At 37.6% G+C, this 16852-nt stretch overlaps 1 protein-coding gene and 1 long non-coding RNA gene across 2 annotated transcripts in view; both read left to right on the plus strand.

Moving 5' to 3' along the window:
* Nucleotides 1-4663, plus strand: part of VPS11 (vacuolar protein sorting 11) — a 9105-nt gene extending 4442 nt beyond the window's left edge. The window contains exon 5 of the mRNA XM_028196030.2: nt 3876-4663. Within this exon, the coding sequence (XP_028051831.1) occupies nt 3876-4265 (390 nt within the window). The 3' untranslated portion in view covers nt 4266-4663. The remainder of the gene's footprint in view (nt 1-3875) is intronic.
* Nucleotides 4664-4854: 191 nt separating this feature from the next.
* On the plus strand, nt 4855-7354 carry LOC114256393 (uncharacterized). The gene is made up of 4 exons (XR_014338598.1): nt 4855-5001; nt 5752-5947; nt 6147-6191; nt 7099-7354. It is a non-coding gene; the product is annotated as an uncharacterized LOC114256393 (long non-coding RNA).
* The last annotated feature ends 9498 nt before the right edge of the window (nt 7355-16852 follow it).

A 16852-nucleotide genomic window follows, 5' to 3' on the forward strand; every position in this document is an offset into this window, starting at 1 on the left:
TTTTTCTTTACATGCCACCCCACTCGTTGTCAGACCATGCCCCCAACTTCACAAAGACATCATTCAGACCATGCCTCCACTTCATTTTATTTTTGATTATTATTATTATTATTTTATTAAAAAAAAAAAAAAAAAAAAAAAAAAAAAAGGAAGAAGACGAACTGCTACCACACTCATTTTATTCATGTTGGGGCTCATCCCGATCATCATTTTACAACAACAAAAAAAAAAAAAAAAAAAAAAAAAAAAAAAAAAACAAACCAACACAAAACATCCACACCCACAGTGGGATTTTTCTTCTCTACTCTGCCGCCGGCCTCTTCTTTTTGCCTCCAGTCTGCTCCTCCACTGCAGCATCTGGCGGTCCTCCAAATCGGAACATCACGGTGGCCTTCCGCTTCAGTTCCTTATTTTCCGCCTTCAGCACACTTATCTCTGCTCGCGCATCCTTATACATGCGTTGGAGCAGAGCCAGTTGGGAGTTTAACTGCTGCACCTCATTTGTCCTACTCTGCAGCCGGTTCGACAGGTTTGTGACCGCCGTCATGCTTTCCACACATACCTTCAAAGTATACTGATTGGCCTCCACATCCGACAGCACTGCCATTCTTTGCTCTACAGACCGCATCGGAAAGTTCAACGGAGTATACCCAGCGGTGTTTGGTTGAGGTTCCAGTGCCACCGCACCAGTTCTCTCTCTCGTTGACTCGTTGAGGTCGGGAAAGAGGGTGAGCAGTCCACGGGAAGACGAGGACGAGGCCATTTTTCTGGGCAACAGAGTGTTACAGCGTATTACAGAGTTTCTCTCTCAGCACAACAGTGTTACAGCCTCTCTCTCTCAGCACAACGAAGAGTTTTACAGAGGATTTCGCAGTTTTTTTGCTTCTGCCTCGGCCTCAGGCTATGTCATGGTTCAATAGCCGAGGCAGCCACGCGCATCGCGCGCCTCTTGCAGCCCGACACACTGGCACGCCTTTTCATGGCACATCTTTTGATAAAGTGGGCACGCCTTTTGATGGCACGCCTTTTGAAAATTGGGCACACCTTTTGAGGGTGCGACTTTTTAAGGGTCCGACAAGACTCTGTAAACTGTCCCGACATTGATTCCGGTTAGCTCCTTTATGGGTCCGACAAGACTCTGTAAACTGTCCCGACATTGATTCCGGTTAGCTCCTTTATGGGTCCGACAAGACTCTGTAAACTGTCCCGACATAGATTCCGGTTAGTTTCTACAAGGGTCCAGCAAGACTCCATAAACTGTCACAACAACTGTCACAGCATTGTCTGCTACAACGGTCCAACATGACCCCATAAACTGTCTTCTACAACGGTCTGACACCGCCATCCAGTGTCCTCTACACCGTTATGACACCACCATACAGTGTCCTCTACAACGTTAAGACACCCCATACAGTGTCTTCACCAACGGTCTGACACGACCATACAGTGTCTCCTATCCTTTTTTATTTTTATGTATTTTCTTGTTTTGTTACTCTCTCCAAACTCAAGTTGGTTAGTTTCTCTCCTCCTTGAGTTTGCGGGGGGCTGTTAGAATTTCCCATCTTTACCTTCACCTACTCCACTACACACTCCACTTCACCTACCTCCACTTCACCACACACTCCACTTCACCTAACCCACTATCACCTCCACTACACCTACTACCACATTTTCTTCTATATATAGATTGTATAGGAATTGTAATTAATCAATCTTGTAACAATCAATCAATCAATAATACTTGAATTTTAACAGATGATTATGCAACTATAGTTACTAAACTCTGAGCACACACTGCGCACGTTCATACCATGAGTAGTATGAAGAGTTACAATTTTATTGAATATAAGTATTTGCTTCTTGTCTCAAATTAACTATTGTCCACTCTTCTTTCAACTGGTTTTTCTATTATTCTAAAATATAGTAGTGACCCATCGTTTGGTTAATTTCAAATTGAATAATTTGAAAAGGTATAAAATTCGTAACATATTTGAATATTTTAAGAGATCATGAATGCTTGTTCTTGCATAAAGCTATTGGTTTTAAGGAAACAAAAGTATTGACAAGGTTTCAATTTGAAGGGGAAACCAAAATGGTGTTCTCTCTTTTATCTATTAGTAATAGTATAGTATAGATGAAAAGTTTTTTTTAAAAAAGTGGCATGCTAAATCAGTCCCTGTAGTATTTTAATTACTCTAATGAATTTAATGCTGATTGGTTTTCCAGTTCCTTGTAGTGAGTAACACACATTAATGTGTACTAATTGGATGTTGTTTTTTTGTATTGAGGAACACCAGACCAAAAGAAACGACTACAAGAGCCAGGCTAATTGAGATTGACATCTTTAATGATCAGTAGCCATATTTTCCATGTGATTAGATTATTGTGCAAATACAAGACCTTAAATGAAGATAGAAGTGCAGATAGTGGGTATTAATTTTTTAAAATTGCCAAAATGGTCTACATCCAGGGGTGAAAAATAAAATATCCTTTTAATGTGGTAAAAATTGGGTCTGATTGACAAAAATACTGGAAAAAGTAGGTTCTAGTCACTTTTATGGTAGTTGAGTAAATGACTTTAATGTGATCCAGCAGCCACAAAACTCGTAAACATATCATCTATGATTACAATATAGCCACAACAGTTTCCTAATTTAAAGTTTTTACACTTAGTCTACAATCTAAAAGGGTGGTAGATCATATCTCGTTTCCACTAACGTTGTGTTTGGTTGGGGGATTTGGGAAGGGATTTGAAAAGGAAAAGGGAAAAGGTGTGTAAAACTACGTGAAATGTGGGTATATTTTATTCACGTTTCACCTATTTTTTCTTTTTTCCTTTTCAAATTCATTCCCAAATCCCTCAACCAAACACAACATAATTTTTTTTATTATAAACCTAGCATTGTATGTCCAACAATTGTTATATGCATGAAAGAGAAAATAGATGCATAGGAAGAAGAAGAATAAATCAGAAAGGAAAAAATAGAAGTTATGTGCTTGAAATTGACCAAGGCAGTAAAATAGGAAGGAAAAAAAGTTGAAGGCCACAAAACACAACACCACACAAAGCTGTGATTTTTATTACCATTAAGGCCTTCTCAAAGAGGATTTAAGCTATGTTTTAATTAATCTATACTCCATATATCGATTTCAATCATCATTTAGATTGACTATTTCAAGGATTTCGATAAGTTTTCTACTTGTGCTTTTTCTTCTTGTTTTTTACTAGTATAGTAGTATGTGTTGATTTGTTATGATGATGGTCATGGAGGGTTTTATTATTGATTCCAGACTTTAGGACCTGTCAGTGTGATTTCACAGTAACTATGGAACAAGTTTTATTGTTGTAGGAGCATATGTGATTATTTTAATTGACTGAAGATGCAACAATAAAGAAGAGTAGTAGGATCACCATAAATGGAGATGCTAGGGGGAGGGGAAGACCTAAATTGACATGGGATGCGGTAGTGAAAAAATATGTATTTATTTAATTTAATTGAGCATAGCCCTTAATAGAGTTGAATGGCGAAAAAGGATTCACGTAGCCGGTCCCACTTGATTGGGACACATAGCTTAGTTTAGTTTGGTTTGGTTTACTTTGCTTTTGGTTAATGTATGTAGCAACTGTTCTATTTGTCTAGCTGATGGAATGACGATGCTGCAAATGATTTAACAATGGTAATTAGCCACTAATAGGTTCAATATAATCACACTTCTTTTCCCACTCCCATTTCCTTCTTGGTCTTGGTGACAACACCGATAATTTCTCTCTTTTTTTTGTAGCTCCTTGAAAAGGTAAAAATAAAAAATTGTGGAAGTTCTGTTTTGATGAAAATTACCCATCAAATGACCCGACTGTTCTCTGAATTGTGCAGGAAGAAACATTATCAATGAGAAAGGAAATACAGGATCTTAGGACAAATGCCAGAATCTTCCAGCTTAGCAAGTGCACTGCTTGTACTTTCACCCTTGATCTCCCTGCTGTACACTTTATGTGCATGCACTCATTCCATCTGCGTTGCCTTGGTGACAATGAGAAAGAATGCCCCGAGTGCGCTCCCGAATACAGATCTGTCCTCGAAATGAAGAGAAGCTTGGAGCTGAATTCCAAAGACCAGGATCAGTTCTTCCAGCTGGTTAAAAATTCCAAGGATGGATTTTCTGTGATTGCTCAGTATTTTGGGAAGGGAATCATCAGCAAAACTGGCACTGCCGCAACTGGCACTCTTAGACCAGGCAACGCTTCTTCCAGCAGCAGCTTCTGAGATTTGTTTGTTACTATTTTTCTTTTTTCTTGCATTCACACTTTTATTTGTTGGCTTGCAAGCATTTGCTGAACCTTGTCAAGTAATTTTTGGTGGGTTATTGAGACTTTGGGGTTTCTCTGCAATTAATGGTCATTGCCTCATTTACAAAGAAAATTAGCTGTTAGCACCTTGTTTGACCTAGTTGGTGTTGATTTGGTCACTGAGAAGAGAGAAATCATGAGGTTTCTCTGCCAAGAACATATAAGGGAAGGTTATGACATGTATCATATGTTCAAACTGGCTGCTGTAATATCATGGCAGAGATGTGCCACCTGATTTTCCCGAGCAAGTTCACAATGAATGGTTTGTATCGTCAATTTTCTTGCAAATAAAATAATTCTAGTGGTTGTTAGATACTTTTCTGCTCACAAGATTTTATGATTTCATAACTTTTGTTATTTGTGTGTTGTTCCTATAAGCATACTACATGTTATATAGCTGCTGATTTGAGAAGATTTAAATTATATAATCTTACATTTAGGAAATATTTCTGGATTATTTTATGATCTTTATTTCCAAATTTGTATATCTTATAACTGTGCCTTAGGTTAGGGAGAGGGAACTGAGTGGAATGCCTATTCCTTTTTGAGTTTGAGGATTGTGACAGCGATGATTTCAAGGATCTTTTGATAAAGGATGCACCTTCAAATATTATTTGTTGAGCAAAAGTGCTTGCAGGCCTCTTGGAAGCTCGGTATATGACAGAGACTCATTACTTGTTTTCCTGATGAGTGTGCCATTCTTTTGCATGCATTATTACCATGATTTCACTGGCAGACTAGCTAGCCAACCGTGCAGCAGTTTTATTGTCATTGATTATTTTCCTCTGTTTGTTCTTGCTTTGGAAGGCTCTCTTGTCTCCTTGTGCTTTCTACTTTGGGTTTGTCTGATGCAGTTTCATACAACTTCAACCTATATAAAATTTAGACAAACTCTTCGATTCAATATTAGATTTTTTTTAATAGCTTTATTAATGTTGATAACAATTGATGATGGTGTGTAGCATTTTGGGCATCCTTCTGAGGATGATGATCATGTTATCTCTTCATGAAATGGCAATTGTTTGTGTCAACAAAAAAAGGTTCAAAGTTGCTAATTTGGGCACCCTTTCATGAGAAATTAGCAACTCTTTCGTGACTAAACAGCATTGCTGAATTCTTTGTGGCCATTACTAACTATTATGAAATACAGTGAGGATTTTTTGGAGAGATCTTCAATTGCTTATTTTACATAGTGTTATTGTTTGAACTTTATCCTGCGTGCTATTTGTACGGGCATTTGCTACCTGTTTGATGAGCCTTCAGTTCAGCTTTGTCTGTGTTCTGCAAGTAGTTTATGCATGCATTTGAAATGGTGGAACAGGCATTCTTTGGATTGCTTTGCTTCAGTTGTAAAAATAAAAAAAATTTCACCTCTCTCTCTCTCTCTCTCTGTTGTGGTTCAGAAGATCTTTTGGATATTAATCAATACTGCTACTCTGGTATGGTTTGAAAGACCCTTCAGGGATAGATTGACTGCGAGAAGCATCAGGGGAAACATAAAACAATGATTTTACACACTTTTTAATCATGGCAGAGGAACACAGTATCAACACGACAACTCTGTTGCAGACTTGCAGTACCGAATTTTCTCATTCTTAGGTCAGGACCTAAAATCATCCATTAAATGCGTATATACTGTCAGGTTCAACTAGCTTAGAGCTGATATCATGGTCCTTTGAATCTTTGTATTGAAGGCACTAAATCTATTTTCTCTTGTGTTGTCTCCAATGCATTACCCTGAATTCATTCTTTGTTTCTGAAACAATATTATGTATTTGATATGTTATTCTCTCTCCAGGCTTCCAGCATAGTGCTTCCTGTCAGAGTTTGGTGTGCTTGCAAGGTGAGTGCTTAATAATGACCTCTTATCCTCGGAAACGTGTCTTGCTTATAAAAATATGGGGTGCATAAATCAGTGGCCTAAAATAATTCAATGGCCCAGTGTACTATTCAGTGTCATTCTAGTGGACTGAAACTGACCTGATTTGTTACTCATACCTAGAATTTGGATGCCATCCCTATCAACTGAAAGCATCGGTATTGATTGGAATCTTAGATTTATCTCAATGGATGAAGTGCTTAGATTTGAAATCTGTTAAATTGCACCTATTCCTTTTTACACGTGTACTGTCTAGATGTCATGTGAGAATCTAGCCACAAACAAGAAATGACTTGAAATATTTGCCTTTTTTACATGTGGTTTCAATTTTCAAAGAAGATTACAAGAACCCAATAGTTGGAAAGTCCTAACCAATAATGCTACAAAATTAGGTAGACCACAAATATGCTCTTCCTTGCAAGTTGCTAGTGTTGCTTTAGTGCTTGAAGTTTAGTGTTGTGGAAGCTCAAAGATATAAAATGTTCTATGTTTGTGGAACTATTTAGTTCTGTAAAGGCAATATTTTTCTGCTTACGTAGTGCAGGTGGTAGACCACCACTAACCAACTTTTGAGAAATCAGTGATCACCAAGCTTCTTTGAAAATATCCTTTTACGTCCCTTTCTCAGAAAACATTCATTTTACAATTCAATACTTGCATGCACTGAACTATGTGAACACAGTTGACATTCCAATAGGGCTCATGTAATCTGTACTTGTGTTGATGTGTGCAGCCTGTTCGATATATAAGGTGAAACTCATGCTTAAATAGAACTGTTGGAGAAATTCATTATTTCTGAAATTGGAATAGATTATATACTTTTTCTATCTATTATTATTTGTTGATTGCTTCAAATTTGTGTGATCTATAGGATTTTCTGAAGGTGTAGGGTCAATCAATTTGTCGACTGTGAAACTACTTACTCTTCTACTCATATTTCAACTTTGCTCCTCAATACTCGACCTTTAATTTTGTATTTGTCACTCTTTTCCAACAAATGATGCATGCTCTGGCTAGCATGACACGCATTTTTATTTGTTTTCGTGCACGAAAATGTTTAATTATGTTGATTGTGTAAAATATTGTGCATTCAGGTTCACAGTCAAATCAATCATTACACTTTGTTATTTAACCTCCATATTAGGTGTAGTATCACATTAATCTTTTTGTTCTTTTGTCCTTGGATATATTCAGTTATTGTCCTGGTGAGTCTATTGTGACAGCCTAACCGATGATTTGGCTAGACTTGTCTAAAAGATAGTTGAGTTGAGGCATGACCTACTGGCTCTTTTTTTTTTGGCTTTTTAGAAGTCAAAAAGTGAGAATGGTTCCCTTCCTATGAACTGTGTTTTACATGTTATTTGCAAAATTAAGCATCATTGGAATATATATTTTTCTATATGTTGCTGCAAATTTGCTTCTAGTGATTTGGAATTTGGAAGCAAGCAAAATATATTTGACAATAGTCTTCAATTTAAAATGGCATCTTATTAGGTCTCCTTTTGCTAACACTTTTGTTTCTTGTCTTTTTGTTTATGTTTTCCAAAATTTTAAAAATTGAAAGCAAAAGCATAGTTGGTAACTAGTTGGTTGATTGTAAATTCTAACATATTATACGGACATATTCTATAGGTTATGATGATACTACTTGTCTCGAAGGGACGGGTCGGGTTGATCCACGTCTCTCACACCGTTGTCCGATCGCTGGATCCGTAGAGAAGCCTGCACAAGAGTTCAACGGGGAACGAGAGTCCCCCAGCGAACCCTCCGATGAGCAAGTTAGAAAAGAGAGATTAATAGAATATAGAGATAGGATGATGATAAAAAACTTAACTTTCTTATTGTCTTAGAAACCTGCTTATATCTTTTGTTCATCATTTCCTTGTCCACTCCGACCTGTCATGGTGGCCGAAAGTCTATGTTCTAACTTGCCTTGTTCATGATGAGACTGTTCTGTTTCGACGTGAAGGGGTTATCGCATTAAATGCCGCAGAGAACCTCATTAATGGCTGATGTGTGGTGTAATAACTCTGCAGGATCTTTGTTTGCTTGTGTGGCTGGTTCTTCTCTTAACAAGTTTTAGATGTCATTGGTTTTTGGTGCAACGTTGGGTTCCAATGATGTTGGGCTTTAGTATTTGAATCATGCATCGGGTTTTAAGTGGTGGGCCAAAAACCCCTATGGGCCCACTTACGTTAGTAGTTCAGTCCAACGAAGGGAATAAGAAAGAAACTGGTCGAGTAAGAAAAGACCGACTGGAAGGAGGGCCGATCGCAAAGGATGACTAAGTGAGAAGGCTGACCGGAAGGTGGGCTGATCGCGAAGGGTAACCGAAAGGGGGGCCGACCATGAGGTGGGCTGATCTCGAAAGGTGACTGAGAGGGAGGCCGACCGCGAAGTGTGACCGAGAGAGGGGGGTCGATTGTGAGGTGAGCCGACCGTGATGGGTGACCGAGAGGAGGGGCCGACCGTGAGGTAGGTTGACCGCGAAGGGTGACCGAGAGGGGGGCTGACCGCGAAGTGTGACCGAGATATGGGGGGCCGACCGTGAGGTGGTCCGACCGGGAAGGGTGACGGAGATGGGGGCCGACCATGAAGTGGGCTGACTACGAAGGGTGACCGAGTGATAAGAAGGAATGACGGCGCGCAGGGCTCGAGGAGCGGTGGGGCACGTAGTGATGTGAAGTGGAATAGATAGGGAAGGGGAAGAGAGTAGTGAATCATGGTCGTACATGTGGCATAATCCCGTAATAAGGGAGGTGATGCGTTAGCAAGAAGCGAAGGGATAGGCTAATATAGGGCGTTGAAAAGGCGGGGGCAGAAGTTTTCGAAATTTTTCAAACTGGCAAAATTCAATCTCGACCCTTGGAATATAGGCAAACCGTGGGCATTTGAAGTTATTCGCTTTACTTACCTTATCGCAAAAACCAGCATATCCTAGAGGTAAACTCGTTTGTTTCGTGTGACATGCCTCTGCAACACTTTGCGAACTTCCTTGTGCCAGCGTCCGAAGCGATACGCAGACACGTTAGAGGAATGGCTCGAGATGGAGTGCTAGCCGTGAGGCTAGACTCATTGGGAGAAGACGATGCAGTGGAGTTGACGGAACAGTATCGAGCAGAGCGAATGGAGGAGAGGGGAGCTGGGCAAGCGGCGCGGGCTCGCCCGACGACGATGATCGTAGCCACTAGGCCAATTAGCCAAGTGGAGCCGGACCACTAGCACACCAAGACCGACAAGTCTACGTTTACGGAGGAGGAGTTGGAGGAGGTACGGAGGAAGTACCAATTTCCAGCGGAGGTAGAGTTGAGGCTGCTCACATCTAAGGAGAGGGTGTCGGATGCACGGCCGACAGAATTCACGTTGAGGTTACCACTCCCCCAAATAGTAGTGGACGCACTTAACAAACTGGAAGTGGCGCTAAGGCAGCTGATGCCCAACACATGGAAGATACTGATGGCGTGCGCGGTTTCATGGCCACGGGCGAACGGGGGGGCGGCTATGACGGTGGAGGAATTCTTCTCCTGCTACAAGGCCTCTGATCAACAAGACTTTGCAAGCGGTGGCAGGTCGGGGTCTGGTGGCAGGCTTGCCATCTTCGGTGAAGGGGTGGAGGCCGAGATGGTTTTTTGTATCAGCGAACGATGGGGGAGAAGTTCGCACAAGGTGGAAAGTCCCCACAAAGTCGGTAGAGCCAAGACTGGATACGGAGGCTGAGAACATGGTAAAGAGGGTGAAAGAGCGGAGGGAGAATGAGGGGGTAAAGTGGGATGACCTGATCCTACCTTCAACCTTGTTTGCCTTGAGGCTAGGGCCGCAGTCGATGAAGAGGGATCCGGCAAGGAAGGAGTGGTTGTTCCCACAGACGACGCCAACTGATGATACTACTTGTCCCGAAGGAACGGGTCGGGCTTATCTACGTCTCCCACACCGTTGTTCGATCGCTGGATCTACAGAGAAGCCTGCACAAGAGTCCAACGGGGAACGGGAGTCTCCTAGCGAACCCTCCGACGAGCAAGTTAGAAAAGAGAGATTAATGGAATATAGAGATAGGATGATGATAAAGAGCTTAACCTTCTTCTTGTCTTAGAAACCTGTTTATATCTTTTGTTCATCATTTTCTTGTCCACTCCGACCTGTCATGTTGGCCGAAAGTCTATGTTCTAGCCTGCCTTGTTCATGGGGAGGTTGTTATGTTCCGACGTGAAGGGATTATCGCATTAAATGCTGCAAGGAACCTCATTAATGGCTGATGTGTGGTGTAATAACTCTGCAGGATTTCTGTCTGCTTATGCAACTGGTTCTTCTCTTAACAAGTGTTTAGATGTCATTGGTTCTTAGTGCAACGTTGGGTTCCAATGATGTTGGGCTTTAGTGTTTGAATTATGCATCGGGTTTTAATTGGTGGGCCAAAACCCCTATAGGCCCACCTACGTTAGGTTATACGATCCTATACTATAATTGTGGGCTATAAAATCAAAATAAAAAATATGCATGATAATATACAATGAGAGAGAGAGAGAGGTATATGCAATGAAGGTGGAAAGTTAAAAAATGAGAATATATGTCTAGATTTTAGGATTTATAATTTTTGTTAAGGTCTTGTTTAGAAAATGATTGAAATAACAAAAAAAAATCACTAAAAGTTATTACATAACTCTCTTTATTTTGTTATATATTTTTTCGTAAAAAATTAATTAAAATAATTAATTTCTAAACGAATCTTAAGTATTTATAGATTCGACAATGCTACGTAGCTCAAATTTTGTGGCTCAAAAGTGGCTCAAATAGCCAAAACGACGTCCTTTTAAGTACAGAACAACATAAAAATGGCCAAAACGACGTCGTTTTGGCCAGTTAAGCCACTTTTGAACCACAAAATTTGAGTTACGAGATATTTTCCTCGTAGATTAGATTGATTATTTTAGCAAGTTAAAGATTTTGAATTTTATACAACTAACTGGCATAAAGGTAGTCTGTTAATTCATTAATCAGCAAATAAAATACACTCAAACTGCGGCTGGCAATTGGAGTTTGGACAAGTAAAATGAAATCTATGTAATAATTTATTCAAATTTTATTGTAATTAAACTTGACTTGTTACATATCAATCTAAGAATGATTTTTTTTTATAAATAGTTAAGCTCAAATATTTTAATTTATTTTAGAAATAAAAAGAAAAGTGAGCACATGCTATCCTTTTAATTGGAGATAGATAGATAGATGGAGAATAAGGGCTGAAATTGAAGACCAAACTAATAATTTAAAGAATTAAATGGAAGTCTGGCAATCATTAAGGCGAGTTCTTCGGGAACCACCTGCTTTCTGACCTTCGGGCTAACCCTCTAATTTGGATTGTTAATGTCTAAAATTGCCCCCTACAGCCCACATGTGTTGTTGTTGGCCACACAATTTTTTTTTTTTTTTTTTTTTTTTCAATTATGAGAAATAAGGACAATTCTCTTCGGAAAATGTCTCGTAGCTCAAATTTTGTGGCTCAAAAGTGGCTCAAATGGTCAAAACGACGTCGTTTTGGCCATTTTTATGTTGTTCTGTACTCAAAACGACGTCGTTTTAGCCATTTGAGCCACTTTTGAGCCACAAAATTTGAGCTACGTAGCATTGTCGATTCTCTTCTCGCACTTTAGTAAAAGTTAAAATTACTTTTGAAAATTCTTATCCTCAAATAAGAGTGGGTTAAATTTGCTATTCATCATTTAACAACTCTTTAGTAAGTTAAAATTTTGTGAATTTTTTTGTTCTAATAAGAAAATAGGTAGGGAGGGATTTAGGTTGCATTTGATAGAGTTTTTTAAATATAATTTGAGAATAGAGTTGTATTTTGAGTTTGTGAGTTTTGAAATTATGATTTGAGTGTGAAAATTTTATTTGGTGAATGAGTTTTGAAATGAGTTTTAAATTTTTTTTGAATTGAGTGGGAAACTTTTTGATGTGACATATGATATTTGATACAAAAATTTATATCTCATAACCAAACACACAACTCAAAATTCTATTCAAAATTCATAAAAATAATTTAAAATTTTAAAAAATATTTTTTATTGAATATATAAAAATTAACATGTGTCAAAAAAAAAAATTTATGCACTGCTTCGACCGAACGACCGGTGAGACGTCCTATGGGACAACCGGTTAGCCCAAATTTTTTTGCCTTAGATAAAGTTTTCAAAAATAATTGTGAAATTAATTTTTAAAAATCGTACATAAATACGGTATGTAAATCAAAACCTAGAACTAACGTTCCACGACTCTACCGAACATAGCCTTAGTTTCTCAATCTCATTTACTTAACCTCTCCCTTGATTATATAAATTAATTATATTTTATATGCATAAAAATTATATATAATTTAATTTTTTAAATATAATAAAAATAAAATATCAAAACATTTATATATAATGTCACTTTTACCTATCTAGTTTTTTTTTATTATTATTTTTTAAACTTTCATTTATATCATCTCTCGACACCTTTCTTCTCCTTTCTCGCTTCTCCACCTTGAATTTTTTTCCTATCTCGACGAGACAAGACACCATCCTCATCTCATTAAGTAATTCTATATTTATTCTATCATCCTAAAACCATCTAAAATTTAAAAACAAAACTTTCATCTTGAATATACTATGCGGGGGTTAATTCTATGAATTTTTTTATAAAATAAAATAAAATTTCTTACGATAATTGCATTTTAAGAAACTTTTTAGTCTAATGTCACCATCCAAAAACAGAAAAGAATCTCTTTCTTTTGAAAAAATTATTCCATACTCCCCACCAATCACAATTACTGCTATTATTTTTCAATCACCAAAAATAAAAGGAAATGAGATATTGTTGTGTCTAAAAGCACCGCAGTTACTGTTGCCCCATTATGAGAGATTGTCTCAAATGTTTTTCGATAATATAAACCGTTCATATTATAGGATTCGTTAAGAATATTATTTACATAAAAAATCAAGTTAATCGGATATTCATAACCCCATGATCAGGTCCTAATTATTTTTAAAAATTTATGAAAGGTTTTTAACCGTTAATTTTTATAAAAACAAAGTGCTTTGGTTATAAGGTTACAGATATCCAATCAACTTGATTTTTTGCATAGATGATTTACTCAACAAATTCTACAATATGAACGATTTAAATTATCGAAAAATACTCGAAACAATCTCTCAAGAGGGCAGCAGTATCCCCATTCCAAATAAAAGGAAAGAAAAATGATTGGTGGCCACAAATTCTGTGGTTCAAAGTTTTGGCATTTTCGGATCATTTGAACCACAGAATTTGTGGCCACCAATCATTGCCCAAAAGGAAATCATGGATCTACTCAACATTCTTGGAATAGCAGGAGGCTATGCACCACCAAATAACTTCTCCTTCCGTTTGACCACATTACGTGGCGGAGGACACGTGCGAGTGGAGGAAGGTGGCGCGTAGGACACGAACATTTCGGACCAAAACACACAGTAACATAATTTAATCAGTCAGAGCAAACAAAAGGAAGCAACAATGAGGTGAATAGATTCAGTGTGTGTGTGTGTGTGTGTGTGTGTGTGTGAGTGAGAGAGCAAGAGAGTGCGTAAAAAGTGAAGCCTTTTGGTTCAAAGAACCTCCCTCTCTGTTTCTCTCTCTGAAATCGTAATCTGAGCATCAAATGTAGGAGAAGAAGAAGAAGACAATCAGACCCATAATTACACCTCCTCCTCACGCGGTAAATCCATCATCACTCATATATTCATAAATATGTCTGTCTCTGTACCTATGTATTTATTTATATATATGCGCGTTTTTTCTGATTTTGTTTTTAATGGAATCATTTGATCTTATTCAAGCTTAATTTGATATTAAGGTTAGGTTTCTTTGTGTCTTGATTTGGGAGATGAACAAAGAACGCCCTCCTGAGCCTCTTGATTTCTTCATTTGGACTGTCGAGGTACTCTTTTTTAATTTCTCTCTTTATATATTATATTTTTTGCCGATCTATGATTCTGATTCATTCTTTGCTTTATCATGGTAAGGTGTAATTGGGTTTTTTTTTTTTTTTTTTTTTGGATGTCCACTGTTTGGTTGATGAGAAAATGAAGTTTGTTTATGACTTCTCTATCACTTGGGCCTGAATACATGTCATTCCCTACATAAATATTTGGATTTTAATTTGGGTTTGGGAAATCACTCAACAATAAGATTGGACTATTACTCTTTTTGTTTCTGTTTGGATTTACCACAGCTTTCTCAGCAACTAAAGGAGAATTTGGGAATAAGAGATTGTTTGTTATGATATGCTTAGTGAAATTATCGTCAAGTACTTTCAGATGTTTTCCTTTGGCCAAGTTTTATCAAACTAAGGATTTGAAATTATGTTCTTGATTATTGACTTGGATTGTGTACGGTTACCATGCAGTTATGTTAGATTTTTAGAGCAACAAATATCAATTGATAATCAGAATCTGGTATTGGGCTCACTTTGCTCATCCCAACTTATAAATAATTGATAAATTTAGGGCAGATTTAGTACATGAGATATGGGTGTTTGAGTCTGGACCATCCCGATTTGTGTTCTATAATACTGGCAGATGAATAACCTCTCTCTCTCTCTCTCTGAAATTTGATCCTATTTCTTTTTTATTCTGTTGCTGATGTATAATTGTCTCGTCTGAATTTTTTCTCATTATACATTCCATCTGCATCCAATGCTTATGTGCTTCCTTCTGAATATACTTTGGCTGGAGAAAGGAACAAAAGATATTAAACCGTGTGAACATTTTGTACATCCTCCACGATTACTATGCTGAATCATATACCAGACAATATAGTCAAAATGGTTTGGATAATTTGCGTTGTTTTGCTTGCTATGAAATATGGATGTCTTATAAGGAGTGACTGGGATGGATTTGTGTTGAGTTGACTTGAAGTTGTTTAAAGGTTTTCTTGCCCACTTAAAGAAGATGGAGATTCTTGGATGGGGAATAGTGCCACTCACATCTATTAACCAACACCAAGAACAAAGGTGTACCATGCCCTTTCTTTTACCTGTAACTTTGAAGGTTTCTATTGGATTTTTAGATGGAGGAAAGTTAAAAGGAAGAACATTTCACAAATTTGTATCACATCATATAGGTCTCACCAATTGGAGTGATTCTTATTTGTTAAAATTGTTGGAGTATTAACTTCTATGGAATTTTATGATGTTTTTTCATTTTACTTAAAAGTAAATCAAATGTGTTGTGCTGTGCTTCAATGCTAATTATACAAATTAGATCAGTGCTACACCTGTCCTTAGATTATTCTCTTCCATTATTACAAGGGCAAATGTTGTTGATTATTATAGTTTGCTAGTTATCTGGCTCAAAACTTAGATAGGATCAGTTTCTATTCTTTCTCTTGTCTCCTTTTTTGAAACTATAATAATTTCTCTTTCAGGTCTGGAAGTAAATCAGTATAAACTTGTTTGAGATGTATTTAAAAAGAGAATGGTGGATGAAGAAATCAGTTTCAATATTAAAATACTTTACAAGCACCCATCTCATCTGTATTAGGAGCATGTAGATATATAGTCCTCTGAATTCCTGACATGTGGGAAACTTCTAGCTCTGTAAAGGATAAGCACTAGAATGCTTCCTATGTTATCATGTTGCCTCCATCTACTACTGTCTCTGTAATCTCTTTATCTTTGTCCCTTTTTTTTTGGTCTTTTTCCCTTCAAACACAATTGGAGAACACTTGGATAGTTGGGTATCATACTCATCCTCAGGTCCTATCAGTGATTGAGGTGTAACGTGAAAATCCTTGAATCTACAGTAGAAGTGGCCTGCATAGGTGAAGGGCAATGCAGTAGCTTCTGATTGACTGTCTCTTGTAAGAGTTGCATGCAATGCAGTTCGAAATCATCCAGCTGCTGAATGTAGAGTTCTCTTCTGTTGGAATTTGATCAATCATTTACTTATCTCCTAATAAAAAATTCCACTATTGTAGGAATGGGTTTGCAGGATAACTTCTAAGGAAACATACAGTGCCTGCTGTGAAATTTCATTGAGATTGCCCTTGATTTGTTCCTCATGTTGTGTTTTTTGAGTGATTGTGATGCATCTCCATGTCACTTATTGATACGAATAAAAAGTGATGTTACTTTTTAAAACAAGTGGTTTCGTAATTATTTTACCTTTTTTCACCTTTGTTTTGCCAGGATGTTGGTTTATGGTTGGAAGAGATAAATTTGGGTAGTTACCGCCAAATTTTCAAAGAAAATGGTGTCAACGGAGAATACTTGGAGGGGATGTCCATGTTCACAACTGAACAGATACTTCGGTTTATAAGACGGTGCCACATGAAATGGGGGGACTTCATCACCCTGTGCAAGGAATTGAGGCGAATTAAAGGTCTCTCTCTTCCCCCCTTTTTGTGCACATCTGTTTGTGTAATCATGAGGGCAAGAAAACTTTGCTTGTGGGTTGTTCTATAATGAAGCTGTTATTCTAACATAGAAGAGAAATTTATGGTTGTATGCTACTTTTTATGAATTTTATTGCAAACAGTTCTACATATAAATTTTATTGTAAACAATTCGAGTTACAGAAACAACCTAATGCGAAAATGGGGTAAGACTGTGTACA

The sequence above is a fragment of the Camellia sinensis genome, chromosome 8, assembly GCF_055761805.1.
Source record: "Camellia sinensis isolate YWXY chromosome 8, ASM5576180v1, whole genome shotgun sequence".
Taxonomy (NCBI): Eukaryota; Viridiplantae; Streptophyta; class Magnoliopsida; order Ericales; family Theaceae; genus Camellia; species Camellia sinensis.